This window comes from Sitophilus oryzae, unplaced genomic scaffold (genome assembly GCF_002938485.1).
Source record: "Sitophilus oryzae breed Bouriz unplaced genomic scaffold, Soryzae_2.0 scaffold_359_pilon_pilon, whole genome shotgun sequence".
Classification (NCBI taxonomy): Eukaryota; Metazoa; Arthropoda; class Insecta; order Coleoptera; family Curculionidae; genus Sitophilus; species Sitophilus oryzae.
In genome coordinates this window covers 1,969,822-1,990,349 of record NW_022146928.1, presented here as the reverse complement: position 1 = coordinate 1,990,349, position 20,528 = coordinate 1,969,822, and the positions used below count along the sequence as shown (strand labels likewise).

Below are 20,528 nucleotides of genomic sequence, written 5' to 3'. Positions count from 1 at the left end.
ATGTACCTGATGATCAAAAATTCCGATGATCAAACATCTATTATACAAGCCACAAAATTGAATGATTGTCGTTGTGGAAGAGGTAACAAATTTATTAATGTCAATAGCAGAAAACCACATATCCATTAGTTGGGCAGTGTAGAGTATAGTTGTTTTGTAATCATCTATCACACATATGGGGTTGTTGTTATTATTTGTTCTAGCAAGTGCGCTTGTTCCTCACGCTCCGCCATATCGGCCAAGCAGTGGATCATGGCGAAAGGGGCCCATGCCCGTTGATCGTCGCTGAGTACGGACCTGTGCTCTGCAGTAGGGATAATAAATGTTTTTTTTTTGTTATATTCAGTTTAAATTCGTTATTTCAGGGGTGCCACTTATACTTAATATTCTCAATATTCTCGATAATGTTATACAGGGTGGTCCGAACTGTATTCCGGAAACTTCGGCAGCATATTCTACAGATAAAAAAAGGAAAAAAGTTCGTATAAATGTATGCTCTAAAATGCTTAGTTTTGGAGATACAGGGTGTAGAAGTTTCATTTTTATTAAGATTTTTTCCAAATAATTTCTGAAGTAACGTCAATATTTGAATGAAAATTGATGTCCGGAAGTTTTTTGGCATGAGAAATTTGATTTTGATGTCAATATGACTCCGATTTGTAGGGGACGCCACCTACATGTATTTTAACTTTTCCGTGATTTTTTACATAAAAAATATCTCTTGGTAAAAATCGCTACGAGCAACCGTTCTCAAGATATTTAGAATGGAAATAGTCAATACATCATTATTGACAAAAAATGAACAATGTCGAGTAGATATTTATCTACTTTTTTTGGCGGTACGATCTGTGATGGTCACAGCCACCGCTAGATGAAGAGAGGGTCCAGCGCTATCCATAGTAGTACTTTTTGTACTCAAATGCTATTCTCTGCTTTTCGTTTTGTCAGATTGAGGGTTACAGCAAAGTCGGCCTGACGATGGAGATAAATCTCCGAAACCGGTCGTCGAATGGCTGTTCCCTTCAGTCTGATGAACTTAATGCAGAGAATAAGCATATATGTAGGGTTTTTTTTGGCCCTTTTTCCGCTTCTTGTATTTTGTTTGTAGATATTTATCGGACTGAAATGAATTTATCTGACTGAAATGATAGATTTGGGAACTTTTTATTTTGTTAAATTAACCATAAATTTTTCTTTGAAAAAATTATGATAAAAAAGTTTCTGTTGAACTTTTGGCACAAAAACATTTCATTTCATATGATTTCAGTCTAGTAACTATTTATAGAAAACGAATAAAAATCATATTTCAGATTCCATTGAAAACTGGGTTTTTAAATTATTTCGTAACTCATTTTATTCATTTGTATTAGCAAACTTAAAAAACAATTTTTTAAAGTAAACAAAACAAATTAAAAATATTTAGTTTTTTTTGTATCGTATCTTAATTATTATGGAAGCTATCTGAAAACTTAAATCGATTATTATTGATAATAAACCTGTTGTTTATCCAGTGGCGTCGTAAGTACTTAAAAAAATAATAATAAAAATAAAACAGTCTTATTTTAATGACACACCATGTATCAATATTTATAAAAATTAGAACTTAAATATCTTAGGTAAGGAGGATTCAATATAATTTATCAGCTTTGAAATAAATACTGCCCTAAGGGTAGTTTACTCTTGACTCGAAAAATATCAAACCCCATTAAAACGTACGTCTATGAGGTATCGCATTTCTTACCCTGGGCAAAATGTACCTCTTATAGCCATACAGCCTCCTGCCAAAAATGAAAAAGATCGGTCAACAAACAATCAAGATATTGGCTTGTATCCATCTTAAGTGGGACACCCTGTATGTATAGTCTAAATATTACAGTTTCTTTTACATTCTGAAATTGTTTAATAAACACATAAACATGTTATTAACATAACATTGATTAAAAATGCATACTATGGATATTCAGAAATATGCTGCGAACTGCATTTTATTCTTTATCTGAAAAACCTACTAAAATTAAAATTAATATCAAAAGTACAACATTCAAAGGAGTAATGATTTTATTATCAGTTATGCGTTCAATATACAAATATATTACTGTCGATAAACTATGAAAAGATCGATTTTACTAAGACACAATGCACAATTATTGTTTTTTATTATCAGGATATATTAATCTAAATGCACATCGCTAAAAGCAAATTAAAAATGCTGGTATATACACTATTGGTTGAAAACGAAATAGTTTTTATATCTTGAGAATTTAAAATATATAAAAAATATAACAGTTATAAATAAAATGCATCAATTAACATTCTAAAATAGTATTTTTCTATTAAAAAATGCATATCGTCAGTGAAACGTGATAACCTGCTAACTCCATTTTTTACGTTAATAAGTTTTTTATACCATTGGAAAGAGAAAAAAATACTCCATAAGTAGGGAAAGCAAATACATTTTTTTCCATTAAAGAATTTTTTTATTTTGACTCAATAATATCTGCTGACTCCCAGTGATCTGAAATAGCCTCCGAAATGCTGCTATCTCCGTAATTTCCGTTACGATCACGCTAAAGCAATTACACGGATTCTTACTTGTATGTTTCTTTAGTACAGTACGTCGATCTAGGGTCGCACTAGGCCAAAGGGGCCCGGATGGCAATATAAGGAGGATTGTAGATTTTGTGGATTTTTTTGCGAATTTTTACGCCTTACGTTTTGGTCAATTTTTCCCTATTATATACAGGGTGAGTCTTAAATAAGTGCAAATATTTTTAGGGGTAATATATTTCGACCCAAGAACCATTTGGAATTTTAAAAAAAATGGATTTTTTTTTTTATTTTTAGTTTAAAAACATACTTTGTTTGTAATATGGCAGCATAGGTAGTATATTAAATTTACAAGAAAGAAAATCCAATGATTCTCAAAATTATAGCAAAAAATTGGAAATTTTAAAAGTGAAATAACTCGGTTGGTTTTGGATTTATTTGAAAAAACGGCAAAGAGAAAATATTATGTTTCTTTTATCGAGATTTACCAAACCTGAAAATATTTACACTTATTTAAGACAGGGTGAGTCAGTATAGAAATCAGGGAACTACCCTAATGCAAGGTAAACCAATGCAATGCAAATGCCATAATGCAAAACAAAAGCAAATATTGTTAAGAATAAATAATGAACTATAAAGGGGGCCCGCGAAGGCCTGGGGCCCCCCTAATAGTTATACAGGGTGTCCCAGAAATAAGTGCAAATATTTTAGCTGGCAGTATAGTTCAACCCAGAAACACGCCTATGAGGTTTTTTTCGCGAAAAAAAAATTTTGAAAATTCGAAATTTTTTTAGTTTTTAGTTAAAAAATATAATTTCTTGATAATGTGAAAACATAAGTGTTAGATTAAATTTACAAGATAGAAAATCCAGATAAGATCCAGTGGTTCTCAAAATTTTAGCAAAAAATCATTTTTTTTTGGAAATTTTCAAAGTAAAATAACTCCGTTATTTCGGACTTATTTGAAAAACGATAAAGACAAAAGAGGTTTCCTTTATCGAGATCTACCACCTCTTAAAATATTTGCACTTATTTCTGGGACACCCTGTATATATATAATATGGCCAGTCCGACCCTGCGTCGATCCGTTCTGTAAATACGGGGTATCCGTAAAGGGTAAGGGGAAAAACGAAATTCTTTATATACAAGCAATTCTTCGGCGTGCTATAAATAGTTTAAATAACCATTACTTACTTGTACAAGAATTTCCATAATACCTAATCAGTTTTATTTTTTTCAACGTTTTTCCACGTAAGTGATACATAATTTTTATAAAAATTAAAAAAATAAGGAGAAAAGTAATAAAAATTTAATAAAATCAAGCACTGTTTTCCAAGCTCGGTTTACTACCGTTGTATAAAAATTAGGATAAGCATGGATATCTTCTAAGAATTATAAGTTTAATTTTTAAATTATTTTCATATTCATTAAGTCCAAAATGCTGCTACTTCAGTTGTTTAAAAATGCATTAAAAATTTATTCGTTTTTGGACTTGCATGTTTTGCTTCTAGATCAATGATATATTATAAATATATGGTTATGAAGATCATATTTTTTAAATTTAATTGATTATTTCCAAATCTGTTTGGGTAATATTCAATTCCATTTTTAAAATTTAAAACAATAAAGATTGCTATCTCCAGAAGTATATTTTTATTTCTTATTTCTGCAAGACAAATATCTCCCTATTGTGTCTGAAAAAAATGATGTAACACGAAATATTGAGTTTTATTGTACCCCAGCAAATAAAATTCTTATCTCTTTATCATATTAACGTATGAAAATACTTCCTACATGAATTATATTTCTCCGAACGTTGAGCGTGTTTTAAAAATATAACTTTTTTTAGAAGGTAGGTAATACAGTACTAAAGTTTAACACAGGATCGTGAACAAGATTGATTCTATATAGGGATTACAAGCTTTTATATATAATTTAATGTTAACATAAGCATAAAACTATTCTAGAATATGGGTGGCTTCGTTGGCAGCTTCCATTCATGGGATGCCCATAACTCATGTGTACATATTTTTTTGTACCGTTTTTTGTACCGCTCTCCTGTAAAATTAGGAATAATGGAGTTAGCAGTTTATCACATTTCACCGACGATATACATACTAACTGATATCATAGTTACAAAAGAAACATTAATAACATTAAAAAAATTATCTTACAAATCTTAGTTATCTTTACAAATTTTGTAATTTTTGAGATCCTGTATATTCACTGTTATTATCCTTTAATAAAAATTAATCATTCGCTATTCTAATATTATGTAAAAAAAATGTGTAAATGGATTATTATTTTACGTTGTTACCAGTTCTAGGTCTTGAAATAAAATCTCTTATTTTTTCAAAAAGAACTTTTCTACAGTCTAATATTTTGTAAAACATTATACAGGATGAGTCTTAAATAAGTGCAAATATTTTTAGGGGTAGTATATTTTGATCCCAGAAACACGTCTATCAGGTTTTATCCGTTAATTTTTTTTAGTTTTTAATTAAAAAACATAAATTCTTCATATGGCTTCAGTAGATTAAATGTACAAGTAAGAAAACCCAAAAAAGGTCCAGTGGTTCTCAAAATTTAAGCAAAAACTTTATATATGTATATATTTTTTTAAATTTTCGAACTTATAACTCGGTTATTTTGGACTTATTTCAAAAACCGTAAAGAGGAAATATGTTTCTTTTATCGAGATCTACCAGCCCTGGAAATATCTGCACTTATTTAAAACTCACCCTGTATGTATACATATATACTCAGTGGTACCCCTGATATATCCCAAATTAACATTAATAACATTTCTACCGGTTTTTAGGAGAATTATTTTTTTTTATTGAGATTATACTTTAAAAATTCAAAATAAAAAGTATTTAAAAAATCCAAAAAGATAAACAGAATGCTTAAAGATTTTATAAAATAAATTAACTTCTATAATTTACTAAGAAAAAAAAATAACACATATCAAGTAAAATAAGAATACCTATATCTCGTTTTTTGGATTTGGACTAAAAACAATTTATTCTTATAGACATCGACCGTGAAAGCTTTTGTTCTCATGTATTAAATTAACCCTTTATATTAAAAGCATCAAAAACTACAACGAATAATAAGTTAATTTTCTTTTTAACTCTAAAATAATTATATTTCAGGTTCCTCTACATAAGGAGCCTGATTGGCTGTGGAACACTATTGACAGATGGTTGAGAACGTGTGATAAAAAACTACAAGGAGATGAAGTTCCAGTGTTCATAAAAGATCTTTTGAACGACGTAAATTTAAAGGAAGAGGCCAAATGGCTTAAGATGAGGTATTTATTTAGATTTAATTAAATCCTTTTATACACTCTGTGTCAAAAAAAAACCGAAATAAGGAATAATGAGTTATCATAGCGTTATTTGTTAAAATATCTTTTAAACTTGTAAAAAGTATGATAAAATGACAAGATCAAAAAAAAATCCATATAATAGTTTCGTCTTGACTGTGCAGCAGGGTTGGAAAAATTATGATTTTTTTTTAAAATTAAAAAAAAACATTTTTATTTATTTACATCAGATTTTTTTTAATTTAAATCAGATTTTTTTATTTTAATTCAAAACAATATTTAAATCGGATTTCCAAATGACTAGAGGACTTATTTCCAATTAAAGTCCTATCCTAAATGGCTAAATCTTTATAACTCTGCCCGATAGCGATAACATTAACAATTCTACGGCGCGTGTCATTTTTCCACATCGGTCACCAATTCCGCAAAAAAAGTCGCTCGCTTCAGATCAAAAGGATTTTTTTTTTCAAACATATCAAAAATATTAACTTTTGTCATTTTAACGCCTAGGCATAAAAGTAAAGCACTGTTTCGCCTAATCACAAAAGTACAAAAAACATATTATTAAACTGATATTAAGTGTCAAATTTAACGAATGTACAAATTGTTGCTCGATTACTATTCATATTATTTGCAATGTTTGAAATTAATAAAAAAATTATTTGTAATATTTTAAAAGAAATAGTATGTTCTATTCAGAGTAAAAATGTACTTTTTGTACCTCCCTGTAACATCGGAATAGCTTTACGATGATCCTTCAAAGGTACAGCATCGTCAAAAAAAGTATAATTTTTACTCCTAATAAAACAATACAGGAGATAGTCTTAAGGCGAGAATAAAATTAGTATATATTATCTAATGTCAAAGTGGAAAGTACTTATTGCAGATCATAATGTCGGTAGGAATTTAGAAACATACAACCGTCTCAAAAAAAAATAAAACAACACGTTTTCTGACAACGATTATAGATTCTCGATTCTCGGGAATGAAGATATAGTCTCTATATTAGAAGCACCTAGTTCTGCACTGGACTTTGCGAATGATATACATTCGAACAGCGAATTTTTGTCGCTTATATATAAATTTTAAAATAAATCTCGGCGTTTAGCGGTCTAATGGATTCACACGAAATTACTTCAAAGATCGGTCCAACATTTAAATTGATGAATAGATATTTTTATATTGTTTTATAACATTTACAATTATTTTTCGATTTATTATCTGTTATATAGGGTGTCCCAGATATAAGTTCAAATATTTTAAGAAGTGGGAGATCTCGATAAAAGGAACATATTTTCTCTTTATCGTTTTTCAAATAAGTCCAAAATAACGGAATTATTTTACTTCGAAAATTTCCAAAAAAAAATGATTTTTTGCTAAAATTTTGAGAACCACTGGATCTTTTTTGGATTTTCTTTCTTGTAAATTTAATCTAATACCTATGTTGCCATATTATCAAGAAATTATGTTTTTTAACTAAAAACTAAAAAAAATCCAAAAGAAATTTCAAAAAATTTCGAATTTTCAATTTTTTTGTTCGCGAAAAAAAACCTCATAGGCGTGTTTCTGGGGTTGAACTATACTACCAGTTAAAATATTTGCACTTATTTCTGGGACACCCCGTATATGTATGTTATAAAATAATATTATATGTTATAAACACATTTTTTCTAGTTTTCTAGGACACACACATTTTTATAACTTTTATAGTTATTTTTTTTATTTATTGTAAAGTTTCAATAATTTTTTTTTACTTAAATCACATGATTAAAATTAAAAAAATCACTTTTTACCGTTGCTTTTATTTAGATTTGCTTTATCCTATATGATACATACAAAAAGTTGACTCAGAATTGTAAATGTAAATAATATTTACAGTATTTCATTAAATTATATATTTTTGTGACAGTTTTTTTACTTAAGATTTACATGTGTTTTCTATTGATAGAGGCTCTTTATTTGTTTCTGTATGATGAAACATATATGACTGCTTTCAGTTTTTAAAGGTATCTCTTTTAACTTTTCTTAAACCAAACCAACACAACTTTAAATATTTTGAAAATTTCTATATATTAACGAAATATTACACATAAATGAAACTTATTTAAATTTACACATGTGAAATGGAATTTTGATCATATTTTCTCTTTGACACTCTAGGTATCTATGTGTGCAAAATGATTGATTTTGAATCGTTGAATTCTATTGATTTAAAATGTCCTTTTTTCCTCTACGATTTTAATTTTTTTTTCACTAATATTTGAAACTTATTTAAACAGACTGGAACAAGAAAACAGCCCTGTTGTATTTTGCCACAATGATATGCAAGAAGGAAATATACTCATGTGCATGGATCAAGACAAAGAAAATAATCCTTTAGATAAACAAATTGTAATAATAGGTAAGTGTTCAAAGGATTAAATGTTATTGTTTAATTTATTTTAATACGAGAAAAAAATATTTTTTTATTTTCTATCTTGGTCTGTAGTACGCCACTAAAAGAAAAAGTTTTATTTTAAAAATCAAAATATCTAGGTAAAGTCATTAGATAAACTCCAATCATTAAAGATAAATTTGTACATTTTCTATTTTTTTCAGATTTTGAATACTGTTCTTACAATTATCGGGGTTTCGATATAGCAAACCATTTCATTGAATGGGTGTATGATTACAAAGAAGAAAATCATCCTTTCTTTACCGAAGATCGCAAAAATTACCCTACAGAAAAACAAAGGCTCACTTTTATAAAGTATGTAACGTTTGAATTATGCATGGATGATAAATATTTGCAGTGTATTAATCTAATATTTATTTTATATTCAGGGCATATTTAGAAGAAAGGAAGTCTCGTGAAAATCCTAGAAAGGTTCTAAAAGAAGTTGAAGTTTTTACGTTGGCCACTAATTTCTTCTGGTCTCTGTGGGCCTTTATTAATGCTGACACATCTCAAATTCCATTTGGTTATTGGGTAAGTTGATACTTTTTTCTTTTGTTTTAATGTCGCATATGGTAATCGCAAAACAATTTCCGATGCACATGATCAACTTTGAGTGACAAGCGATGGCGACAGCGCTGCCAGATTGTGATCAATTTATGAGACGAATCTTAATTTAAAAGTGACAAACAATATATTTATTATATCATTTTTTAAAGATTTTTACGGTTTATTTTTAATTTAATAACTAATATTTTAGTAATAAATTTATTTATTTGTTTTATAGCTTATTTTACTTATTACATATTTCCAAAAATTAGTCCATTATGAAGATTATTCTAAGCATTATTATGGGTTATTTATTTATTTAATGATGTACGTCTTACGATAACTAGTAAAATGGTGCTATTAATGCACAAACTAATAATCACAGAATTTAATAAAAACTAACGTAGTATTAACTTTGAAAGTGGTGTAATGTGTTTATCAAAAAAAAATGTTTATTGTGTAAAAAAGTACAAACATATAACAAATTGAAGGCAATAATTAATCCACATTCCACAAAAAGGTTGGAGATTTGGTGTTACCCATTCTTCCACTCCACCTTATGAAAATTAATAAAAAATATGTTTTCTAGACTTAACCTAAATATTACATTAAAAAAAAATAAACTAAAACTACGATTCTAAACCTAAGATATTAATTGAAATATGGTGACATCCCAATTTTAGATCGTACATTACTTTTAAACTGTACCAAAGGCAAACTCAAGTCATCTATAAATTTATTTAATAAGATAGGAGCCATATAGGAAAAACAATTTTTATATTTTGATGTAATGTGCTGAGGGACTGTAAAAGAATTAACTCTGATGTTGACACTATGAATTTGAGATCTGTTAATAATTAATTTTATTAAGTAAATGGGGATTTTATTTTTAAATATTTTATATAATAACATTACATACAAATATTCCAATCTTTCGCGCATTTCTGGTTCCTTTAAACGTTTTAGGTGAGGACTAATATGATCTCGATAAGATAAATTGCACACAAATCTCATACCGGCGTTCTGGATCCTTTGTATTTTTAGCTTCTTATATTTGGGTAAGAATGCATAATATACTTGGCTACAATAATCGATATGAGGATAAATCAGACTTTTGACTAGATGTAGCTTAGTAAATTCGTCAAGTTGTTTCTTAAGAGAATATATTGCCTTGAGCTTAAACATGGACATTTGATAGACTTTATTACACTGATTCGAAAAGCTCAAGTCTTTATCCAAATCGACACCCAGGCTCCTTGCATTGTTAGTCCATTGAAGTATAACATTATCAATATTTAAATTTAAATTGGACGTAACATATGTGTTAGTTTCTTTATTGCCAATACAAAGAGCCATAGTTTTGGCTGGATTTATTCTCAATCCATGCTCACTACAGCAGTCTGAGATCATGCGAATGTCGTTGTTGATAACATCTATAGTGTCCCGAGCCCCCTCAATGGAACAGTCTAGATACAGTTGGACATAATCTGCATACATGTGTATATGACACCGCTCAACTGCTTTAGACAAGTCAAAAGTATAAATCAAGAACAACATAGGCCCCAAAATGCTGCCTTGCGGAACGCCACTAGAAGTTTCTCCCAATTCAGAACACGCATTATTAATGCTCTCTGAGTGCATCCATAAATATAGTCTCTAAACCAAGCCTCAGCAATAGAGTCAAAACCAATGTATTTTAGTTTTGCCAAAATTATTTCCAAATTTACCAAATCAAAAGCTTTACTTTGGTCCAACAAAACCAAAATTGTACTTCTTGACTTATCCGCCGCATAAGCTATGTCATCAACTACCTTAAGAAGTGCAGTAGCCATACTGTGCCCAGGTCGAAATCCTGACTGTTCCATTGGTAGGATTTTATTTGCATTCAAAAAATGCGTAATCTTTTTTGAGATGATTCGCTCTAGCAGCTTCGACATGGCAGGCAAGATGTTAATAGGTCTTAAATCACTGACAGTTGAGGGACAAGATTTCTTTGGAATTGGAACAATATTTGCAATTTTCCATATACTGGGAAAAATACCGCTGCTGATAGAAGAATTGAAAATATTTTTTACAACATTATTGCAGTACGGTATCACAATGTAAATCATGTTTATATTAATATTGTCAAAACTATATGATGCAGATTTAATGGACCTCAAGCTACTATAAATATCACTTTCCGTTACAGGGCTAAGCTAAATACATTGTTTGTGTTAAGTTTGTTATTTCTGTAATAATTTAGTATATCAGCACTAATATTTAGGTATTTATCTTTTTTTGTTTATCAATCAAACTTACTTCTCTGACTGCAGTCAAGGGTAATAAAGGATCTTTATTGTCACGTTCTCGTTCAAAATAGTTTATCAGGGAAGCTACAAGCCCTTTGCTTCGACTGTTTAATTGCTTCGGCATATTTTCAACACAGAATTTCAAGAAATTCAATACAAAAACTCGAAAATTTTAGTTCTTAAAAGAACTATTTGTGCTTAAGAGTACAATTTTTAAAAAAGACTATGACAATAGGCAAAAAACAAGAATTACTCACAAAGATTCAACAACAACACGATATTATACAAAATAATGACTGACATTAGGATAATTATTGTCAAATAATAAACGACAACCTTGCTGAAAACGGCGTAATGTGACCAACATAGCGATAATAAAATTCGGTTTAAACCAATTTTTGTAGCTTTAATCTAAATAAAATATATGTTATAATCATTTGCTCTATAAAGTCAAATGAAGAGCTGCTCGGTATCTTAAATCATATAACAAATTTAAACCTTTTTGCCAAAATTTCATTTAGTCAGGTTTATAGACTTCAGTGTCAATGTCGATATGATTGATGACGTGCATCGGAAAATGTTTTGCAATAGATACACGGTTGGTAAAGTCTGGCTTTAAGTGCCGATTAACAACATATGAATCAGTGAAGCCTGCGATTACTGATGTAATGTATTTTTTAGGAATATGGTTTCTCGAGACTAACAGCCTATTTTCAACTGAAGGAGCGACTTTCTTGCAACCTGCAGATAAAGAGAAAGGTGGAATGTCTTTGCCTAGACTGAGATTAACACTTTGTCTAGTTGTAGAGAGTATTCTCGAAGCTTTCCATTTAAAATATTTTAAATGCGAAACAAAACATACCAACAAATGTTTCTATAGCAGGCTCAGGAGTTGAGGGACGCATAACTGTTTCGTAATTAACATGGAATTGAAATTGGAAGATGGAGATGTGAAGATAAAGAAAGAGATATGTAGCTCTCGACATCCTACATCATTATTTATTTTATTCGACCATAACGAAAAAGATGTTAAATAGTAACACTCTAAATAGTAACAACGTTATAAGATCTACTAATATAAATTTATTAAGCGAGTAATGATATTTCGCTTAAATGCATAAAAACGATGAAGGAAAAATAGTAGAATAACTAATTCTAATATCTTTGTGAATGCAAATCTGGATGTCCCACTATTATATAGGTTAAACATTTCTTAAAAATGATTCTCATATTTTTAAGGCCTAATTTTATACGTTCCAGTAAAAATTTATACTACAGATTTTTTGGGTTAATATATTTACAAAAATATGTTAAATATTTTCTACAATAATATAAAGGAAATAGGTTCTTTCAATGTTCTAAATCTTTCAACAATTTTATGTTCTGCTGTGTTGATATTTAACCCAGTATTTTTTTAATAAAAAGAATATTTTTTATGTGGTCATATACTAGGAAGATATCCATATGGAAATAATATACAGTGGGTCTCCTAAATATGAGCAATACCGGGTGCGTCTCAAATATATAACTTTCACCCCCTATAACTTTTTTATTTTTTCAGATAAAAAAACGAGATTTGGTATTTTATTATATGACATGAATTAGGATTGATTGACGTATTCAATTTTTTCAGACGGCTAATATCCCACTCACCACTTACAACTTTTAAATATTCTGTCTGTGTTTTCCCTTTCTATAAGAAATTAAGAGTGTAGAGATGTTTAGAGACACACTGTATAATGTTCCAAATATTTATAAAGTTAGTCATGCTTTATCAGACACTTAAGTCTTACGTCAGTAAGAAATTAATGTATTGTTTGATTCTTTCCTATTTTAATATTGTTCCGGGATGGGCGTTTACAAACCTTTTTTTTATTCTTTTTAACTTAAAAACATAAAATTAATAAAAACTAGAACAAATGAGGATATAAACTACATTGTTTTGGTCTAATTTTCTATTTCAACACTAAATAAAAATACACATTGTCAATAAATGGGTCAAATATACAAAAATAAATTATTTTTTATGCCAGTGTCATTCAATGGTATTCAATATTAAAGATTAAAAAAACTATAATTATAACACTAGACTCTCTTATTACGGCCATCTCCCATATTACTTTTATATTTTTCCTATACTTGTTTTCATTGGAATATTATTCCTTACCAATATTAGACTTAGTTTATATACAGGGTGATATTAAGTATACTTTATAATCTAACAAATACATAATATATAATAACCTGTATCATTAATATTTCAAACATTCCTATGGAATTGTTGGTGATAAAGGATATGTTTATATTAATTTTTCTATGTCCCACTTTGATATCAAAGAAACAATGTTTATACAAGGCTACCTTTTATTATTCTTAACTTGCTTTAAATTTTATACCATAAACCTAACACTTTCTTATTACTAAAATTTTGAGCTATTCCAACATTTACAAGTATATAAAGCATTAAATTAAACTTCAGCTTCTGCTAAAAATTCCACTCATGCCCTCATGCAGTTCCAATATTTCTTGTATACTTACTAGAAATGATATAATTATTATGGTTGTGACGATAAAAATAATGAAAATTGCTGAACACATTGTTCTCCCCATTAAATTTATGGGCATAGGATAGGGTGCTCAATTTGTTTTTAATTGCATTTTTATAAAATGCAATGTTATGTAATATGTAGTCGAATTTGAATCAATCAGAATATTTGCTGTTACTAATTCGAATATTAAATTATAAGTAATATGATTTTATCAAACCTAGAAGTGGTGATTAGTATTTTATTTTCTTAAATAGTACTTCAAAAGTATTTGTTTGCATTTATGGAACATTTTATACAAATTGAAATCATTATAATTTTTGAAAATAGTTTTATTTTTATTCACTAATAAATTGAATAAATATATACCTACCGTTATTTAATGAAAAAAAAAGCTTTTGTATCTAAAACAATTTTTATATAATGTTCCAAACTCTAAAAACTAATATTCTGTACTTAATTTTCAAGACTGGATATATAAGGTCTGAATATTAAATGCATTTTTAAAAATATGTTGTACGTTATATACAATATTTGTACATATTTTATTTTTTGTAAATCGTTATTTTTACTTTTTATTTTATAATAAAAAATACTCAAGAGAATGATTTAGTCGTTTTTTTTTCATATGTCTCTTCTATTAAAAGTATTTATTACATTTTCTGTCTATTGTAAAAAACGCCATCGCGCATACTTTTTGAGAAAAAAAAATTGCGAAGCTGACTTACAAAAACTCAATGCATCGCCACAGCATCGCATCGAGATGCCCCACTATGTTTGTACCCTAACTGACCAACGAAGCACTTTTGTATAGAAATAAATTGTATGCAATTAACTTATTATTATTTCGATTCAAAAAAATACGTTGTTGCTCTATGTCCACGGAATATTGGAACTCTCTGTTTTTTTCTCATAAAATTGCAATGTGGCGTTTTCTTCCTAGACGCAAAAGTTAGGTAAAGGTGTGGATCCGGTGGCTGACCTTGAAGCCCATATTTGCTGCATTTGATCATCGATATTACACAAGCGCACATCGTCGATGTTGCCAAATTGCAGTTTATTTTCGAATTATTTGCAGTTGAAAATTTTCTTTTGAGTGTTAATCAATAATAATACAAATTCTCTAATTAATTTTATAATTTCAGATTTATCTTGATATCCAAACTTAAGGAATGATATATAAAATTGTAATATTAATAACATTTATTTATATATTTACATTAGAATTAAAAATTATCATTTACTTTAGAATTATTTTATTTCTTTCAAGTTATTTAATTTCTAGTTATTTACAGGCAACAATAGTTCTGATTATATGTATTGATGTATTGAAGTACTACCATGACGACTCTTATAGAACAATACACGTCAATGGGAGATAGAGGTAACATTTTACCACAGATTTTACCTATAATGTTACTAATATAATATACTTTGATTATAATGTTTGTATCATAATTTCTTAAAAATATCAAATTAGTGGATTAATAGCAATTTTAGACATATATATTTTATCGAAGAGTGTGGTGATAAGACTAAAATAAGCTTTATGTTTTATCTTTTTCTCTTTAGAAGGGAGATGGTTTGTGTCGTAGAATACATTACAGTATTTAATATCGTGTAGTTTGATATTCTTTTCTTAATTTACTGTAATTTTTTGTTTCCTATATTGCCAAATCTTGACAATATGGTGAAGGTTGAGTTTTGATCTTATTAGTTTAACAAGAGTTTAACCCTGGTTTAACCACGTATTTGGGTGCCAGCTTTTTATTGTTAATCTAAGGTGCCAGCAACAGAAATTAACCAGTGTCGTAGTCAGTCGTAGTCTTTGTCATCGACAACATTCAGTTACGGCAGCTTTGAGTCAGTAGCGTGCGGCTTAATTTATTTCATTCTTTTTTGAGTGATCTATTTTGTTTTTTTATTTTTGTTTATTGTGTGATATATTTGGATTTTGTAGTTTAGTAGTACAATGGAAGTCCGAAATTCTTTTAGTTTTAATACTCAATCATTGCCTACGGCATTCAAAGTAATTTTTATTATTAGGTTTCCTGCAAAATGACAAACAAGATTCATTTCTAAATTACTGTTTTTCTGATTATCCGTATCTATTTTTAATTTTTATGGATAGCTCATGACAATTCAGAGAGAAAAGAACAGAGGTCTCGTTGTTTTTTATAATAAGGTCTGCCGTTTTTAATAAGATATGTTTGCCAGATCATTTTGGCAATTTTCAGTACCAGTGTGTAATATTCGGCCACAAAGTTTTTTAAATGTTCTTCTAAACTGGATGAATTTATCCTGGATGGGAATAATGATAGGTTTACAAGATATTGGAATTACAGGAATTACAAGATAAAGTTGTCGTACCAGATTTTTATGAGTGCAACTGTACACTCAAATCTCGCGACAAGCTTTTATACTCGTATAATATAAAATTGTGTAATGACGTTATAAGTTCATAATAAAAGTTTTAAAGAAAAAGTTTATCTTTTTCTTTTTAATGTATTTAAATAAAAGCTTGTTTTTAAAAAGTTTTTTTTTCTTAAATTTATTTTTTACTTTTTAGTTATGCTGGTTTCTCAGTGCCACACACTTTGCACACACTTAAACTCAATTCTTTTTCTTAAATAACTTCCTATGGGCATCCTAATAATATAATATGTATATCGATTTTCATTAAAAATGGAAAACTTAAAAAAAAACGATAGCTGTCAAATTTGACAGTTCAAATGTGAGACAAATAAAATGAAAACCGACTATGGGGTAGGGAGCATCCAATATATCGATTTTTATCAAAATCGGACAACTTTGAGACTTTTTTGACAGCTGTCAAATTTGACAGCTCAATTTTTTTCTTTCATTTTAACCCATGGCCATCTTATATATAGATTTTTATCAAATTCGGACAACTTTGAAATTTTTTTGACAGCTGTCAAATTTGACAGCTCAATTTTTTTCTTTCATTTTAGCCCATGGCCATCCTATATATCGATTTTTATCAAAATCGGACAACTTTGAATTTGTCATGCCTTGCAAGAAAATGTAATGTCATCGGGACTGAACCTACATGCCAAATTTAAATTTCCTACAATGAAAGGAAGTGCTTCTAATTTAGCTTACAAGATTTGCCCCGAACAAACATACATACTGTCAAGGTGTATTACTGGTTGCATAACTGCATACTGCTAAAAAAATCGCAACGTGCATTGAGGAACCTGGCGCATTCGCCAGAAAGTAAAGAAAATTATAGAATTCTTTAGAAAAATCTAGAAACAACCGCCAGGGGGTATATAAGGCCCGCGCTTTGACAGTTGGACAAGTTTAAAGCTTGAAGTTTGAAGTCTGAAGATAGTCTGAAGTTTGAATAATACCGCGAAATACCGTTAGAGTAATACTAGTTGCATAAGTTGTGTTGTAAATAGTATAAGTTGTGTGTACAGAGTGAAACAAATAAATTCGTTAAGTATTTTATCGTGAGTTTAAATAGTGGACCCACGGAATCCGTAACAATTGGTGTCGGAAGTGCGATTCAAGAGGATTTTAAGAAGAAAATTAAGTGGATTGGAAGATTTTTGGACCGGATTAGAGTATTTTTATGGTTGGTACAAGGGAACAAGCGAAGAAAATGGAGGAAGTAAGCAAACTATTAGGCGATTTTATGGAGAATATGAGAAGAGAAAAGGCAGAAGAACAAGAGAAGCTGCGAAAAGAGAAAGCAGAAGAACAAGACCGCCTACTGAAAATTCTGGAAAATCAAGACAAAATATTCGAAGATTTGAAAATTCAACGACAACAAGACAAAGAAGAAGAACAGGACCGGCTTGAGAAAATTTTAGAAGATATGAAAATTCAACGACAACAAGACAAAGAAGAAGAACAGGACCGGCTTGAGAACATTTTCGAAGATTTGAAAATTCAACGACAACAAGATAAACAAGAAGAACAGGACCGGCTTGAGAAAATGTTAGATAATTTGGAAATTCGTTTGGAGGAGCGACGTCAGAGAGAAAAGCAAGAAGAACAGGACCGGCTTCGGAAAATTTTAGAAAATCAGGAAATTCGACTTCACAAAAACTTCGAGGATATGAAAAAGGAGCAACAAGTAATGTTGGAAGTACGTTGCCAGGAACAGCAAAATCACCTTCAAGAAGCCGTAGAAGATCTTGAGGAACGCCTTCAGCAGAAAATGGAAAAATTAGAGATGGACCTACAGAAGACCAAGGCACAAGTAAGGACACCTGGCGTTTATGGAACTGCGAACCTCAAGGCCCCGACCTACGATGGACAAACCACCTGGACGATGTACCACCGCCAGTTTGAAGCAGCGGCTGTTGCCAATGGATGGACTGACCAGGAGAAAGCAGCGGCACTTGTCATCGCGCTGCGTGGCCCTGCCCTGGAACTCCTGCAAACTATTCCTGCGCCCAACAGCAGGAATACCAAACTTTGGTCGCTGCACTGGACAGAAGATATGGCGACCAACATCGACGCCAACTTTACCAGGCCCAGATCAAGACACGCCTGCAGAGGTCCGGAGAGAGTCTGCAGGAATTTGAAGCAGACTTACGTCGGCTGGTACACCTAGCGTATCCTGAAGCACCGGAAGGATTTAGGGAGGAACTCGCTGCTCAGTGCTTTATCAGCGGACTGAGGGACAACGAATTACAGAGGGCGCTGCAAATATCCCGATTTTCTACCAGCAGCGAAGCACTGGTCAGGGCACTGGAAATCGAAGCTGCTTTTAGCGCCATCCCTAGACCGAAGATAAGATCGGTAACGGTAGAGGAACAGCCCGAGAGTACCCACAGAAGTTTGGAGGAGATGTGTAGAAAATTCGACAAACTATGTGAGCTACTAATAAACAAGGGAGTCAACAATAACCAGACAGAGAACCAGAGAAGATCCCAGGACATAAGGTGCTATAGATATGGCAAGAATGGCCACATCAAACGGGATTGCCGCGTTCAAATGCGATCCCGTTCACCATCCAGACAACGTAGGCACCAGGAAAACTAAAATCAGTCAATACTAAGGGGCAAGTATTGACTGGGGAGAACAGAGCCCCCAGGATTTTTTCCATTAGAAGTCTAGGAAGAACCGCTGACAGTTTGGTGATCGACGGGAAAGTCAATGGAAAGGGAATCCGAATGACAGTGGACACTGGCGCTATGGTATCGTTGGTGCGGGCTAACTCAGTGCAAGGATTGAAGCTGATGCCTCTGAGAAGAAGAGTGTGTTTACGTACAGTTACGGGGGAAATGGCCGTTGTACGGGGAGAGGCTATCGTCGAACTGAAGTTAGGAAATTTGAAGTTCCAGCATAGCGTTTTAGTGGCAGATATTGAAGATGACTTCATCTTGGGCATGGATGTGATTCGTCAACATGGATTTTCGTTCGATCACCAGAGAAATATCCTGAATATCGGAAATGAAGAGTTTATGTTATCTCCAGACGAGGGACCAGGAAGAATGGATGTAAGATCAGCGGAAACTGTGGTGATACCTGGTAATACCGAGAAGATCGTATTCGGTAAAGTGGAGAAAATCGCTGGGTGCTGTGTTGGACTGGTACAAAGTGTCGACAAGAAACAAGATAGGTACTTAGTAGGAAAATCATTGGTGAACACCGACAAGAATATACCGATCAGAATTGCGAATGTCTTCCCGAATTGTGTCAAGATCCAAAAAGGTGACAAGATAGCCATCTGCGAACCTGTAAGAAGTGTCACCCGATATGATGAAGTGTCGTCAGCTGTTACACAAAAGGCATCCCAAGAAACACTAAAACATCTAGAACAGCCATGGGATCACCTAACACCTGAGGAGAAACAGAAGGCCAAGCAGCTCCTGCTAAAGCATGGCAGTATTTTTGAGAAGAACAACAGTGGAAGAACGGATTTTGTGAAGCACCGGATTAATACTGGTCATGCTCAGCCGATTCGACAACGTCCTAGAAGGGTGCCCCTTTCCAAACAACAAGAAATGGAGACAATGGTAGATAAGATGCTAGAAGAGTGAGTTATCGAAGAATCATCGAGTCCATGGTCATCTCCTGTTGTTTTGGTGACGAAGAAAGATGGTAGTACACGATTCTGCGTGGATTATAGGAAGCTCAATGACGTCACTAAGAAAGATAGCGACCCACTGCCACGTATAGATGACACATTAACAACTCTGGCAGGTTCGTGCTGGTTCTCCACTCTCGACTTAAAGAGTGGATACTGGCAAGTTGGTCTGGACGAGGAAGACAAAGAAAAGACGGCTTTTTCTACAGGAAACGGACTATACCAATTCAAGGTCATGCCGTTTGGATTATGCAATGCTCCAGCCACTTTCGAACGTCTCATGGAGGTGGTGTTAAGAGGATTAACTTGGAAAACGTGCTTGGTTTACCTCGACGATGTATTGGTTATGGGAAGAACTTTGAGGAGCATTTGCGAAATTTAGAAGAAGTCTTCGGCCGCATAAGGAATGCGCACCTGTACTTGAACCCGAAGAAGTGTAGCTTATTCCAGCGACAAGTGGAATTCTTGGGTCATGTAGTTTCGGCAGACGGAATTTACACCGATCAGAAGAAAATCGCTGCAATCAAGGATTGGCCTAAACCTCGCGACAAACATGAACTTAGAAGTTTCCTGGGTTTATGCACTTATTACAGAAGATTTGTCAAGGGATTTGCCAATATAGCTGCACCCTTACATAGGCTTACAGGTGATGAAGTCGGCTACGAATGGAACACCGATTGTGATGTAGCCTTTGGAAGACTTAAGGCGGCTTTATGTTCAAGTCCTATTTTAGCCTACCCACAACAACAAGGGAGGTATATCCTGG

At 31.5% G+C, this 20,528-nt stretch overlaps 1 protein-coding gene across 1 annotated transcript in view; it reads left to right on the top strand.

Moving 5' to 3' along the window:
- LOC115885056 (choline/ethanolamine kinase) overlaps window positions 1-12,280 on the top strand; it is a 38,623-nt gene extending 26,343 nt beyond the window's left edge. Inside the window, exons 5-9 of the mRNA XM_030903817.1 lie at window positions 5,703-5,860; window positions 8,155-8,276; window positions 8,474-8,624; window positions 8,699-8,843; window positions 11,831-12,280. Of these exons, the coding sequence (XP_030759677.1) occupies window positions 5,703-5,860; window positions 8,155-8,276; window positions 8,474-8,624; window positions 8,699-8,843; window positions 11,831-11,932 (678 nt within the window). The 3' untranslated portion in view covers window positions 11,933-12,280. The remainder of the gene's footprint in view (window positions 1-5,702; window positions 5,861-8,154; window positions 8,277-8,473; window positions 8,625-8,698; window positions 8,844-11,830) is intronic.
- The last annotated feature ends 8,248 nt before the right edge of the window (window positions 12,281-20,528 follow it).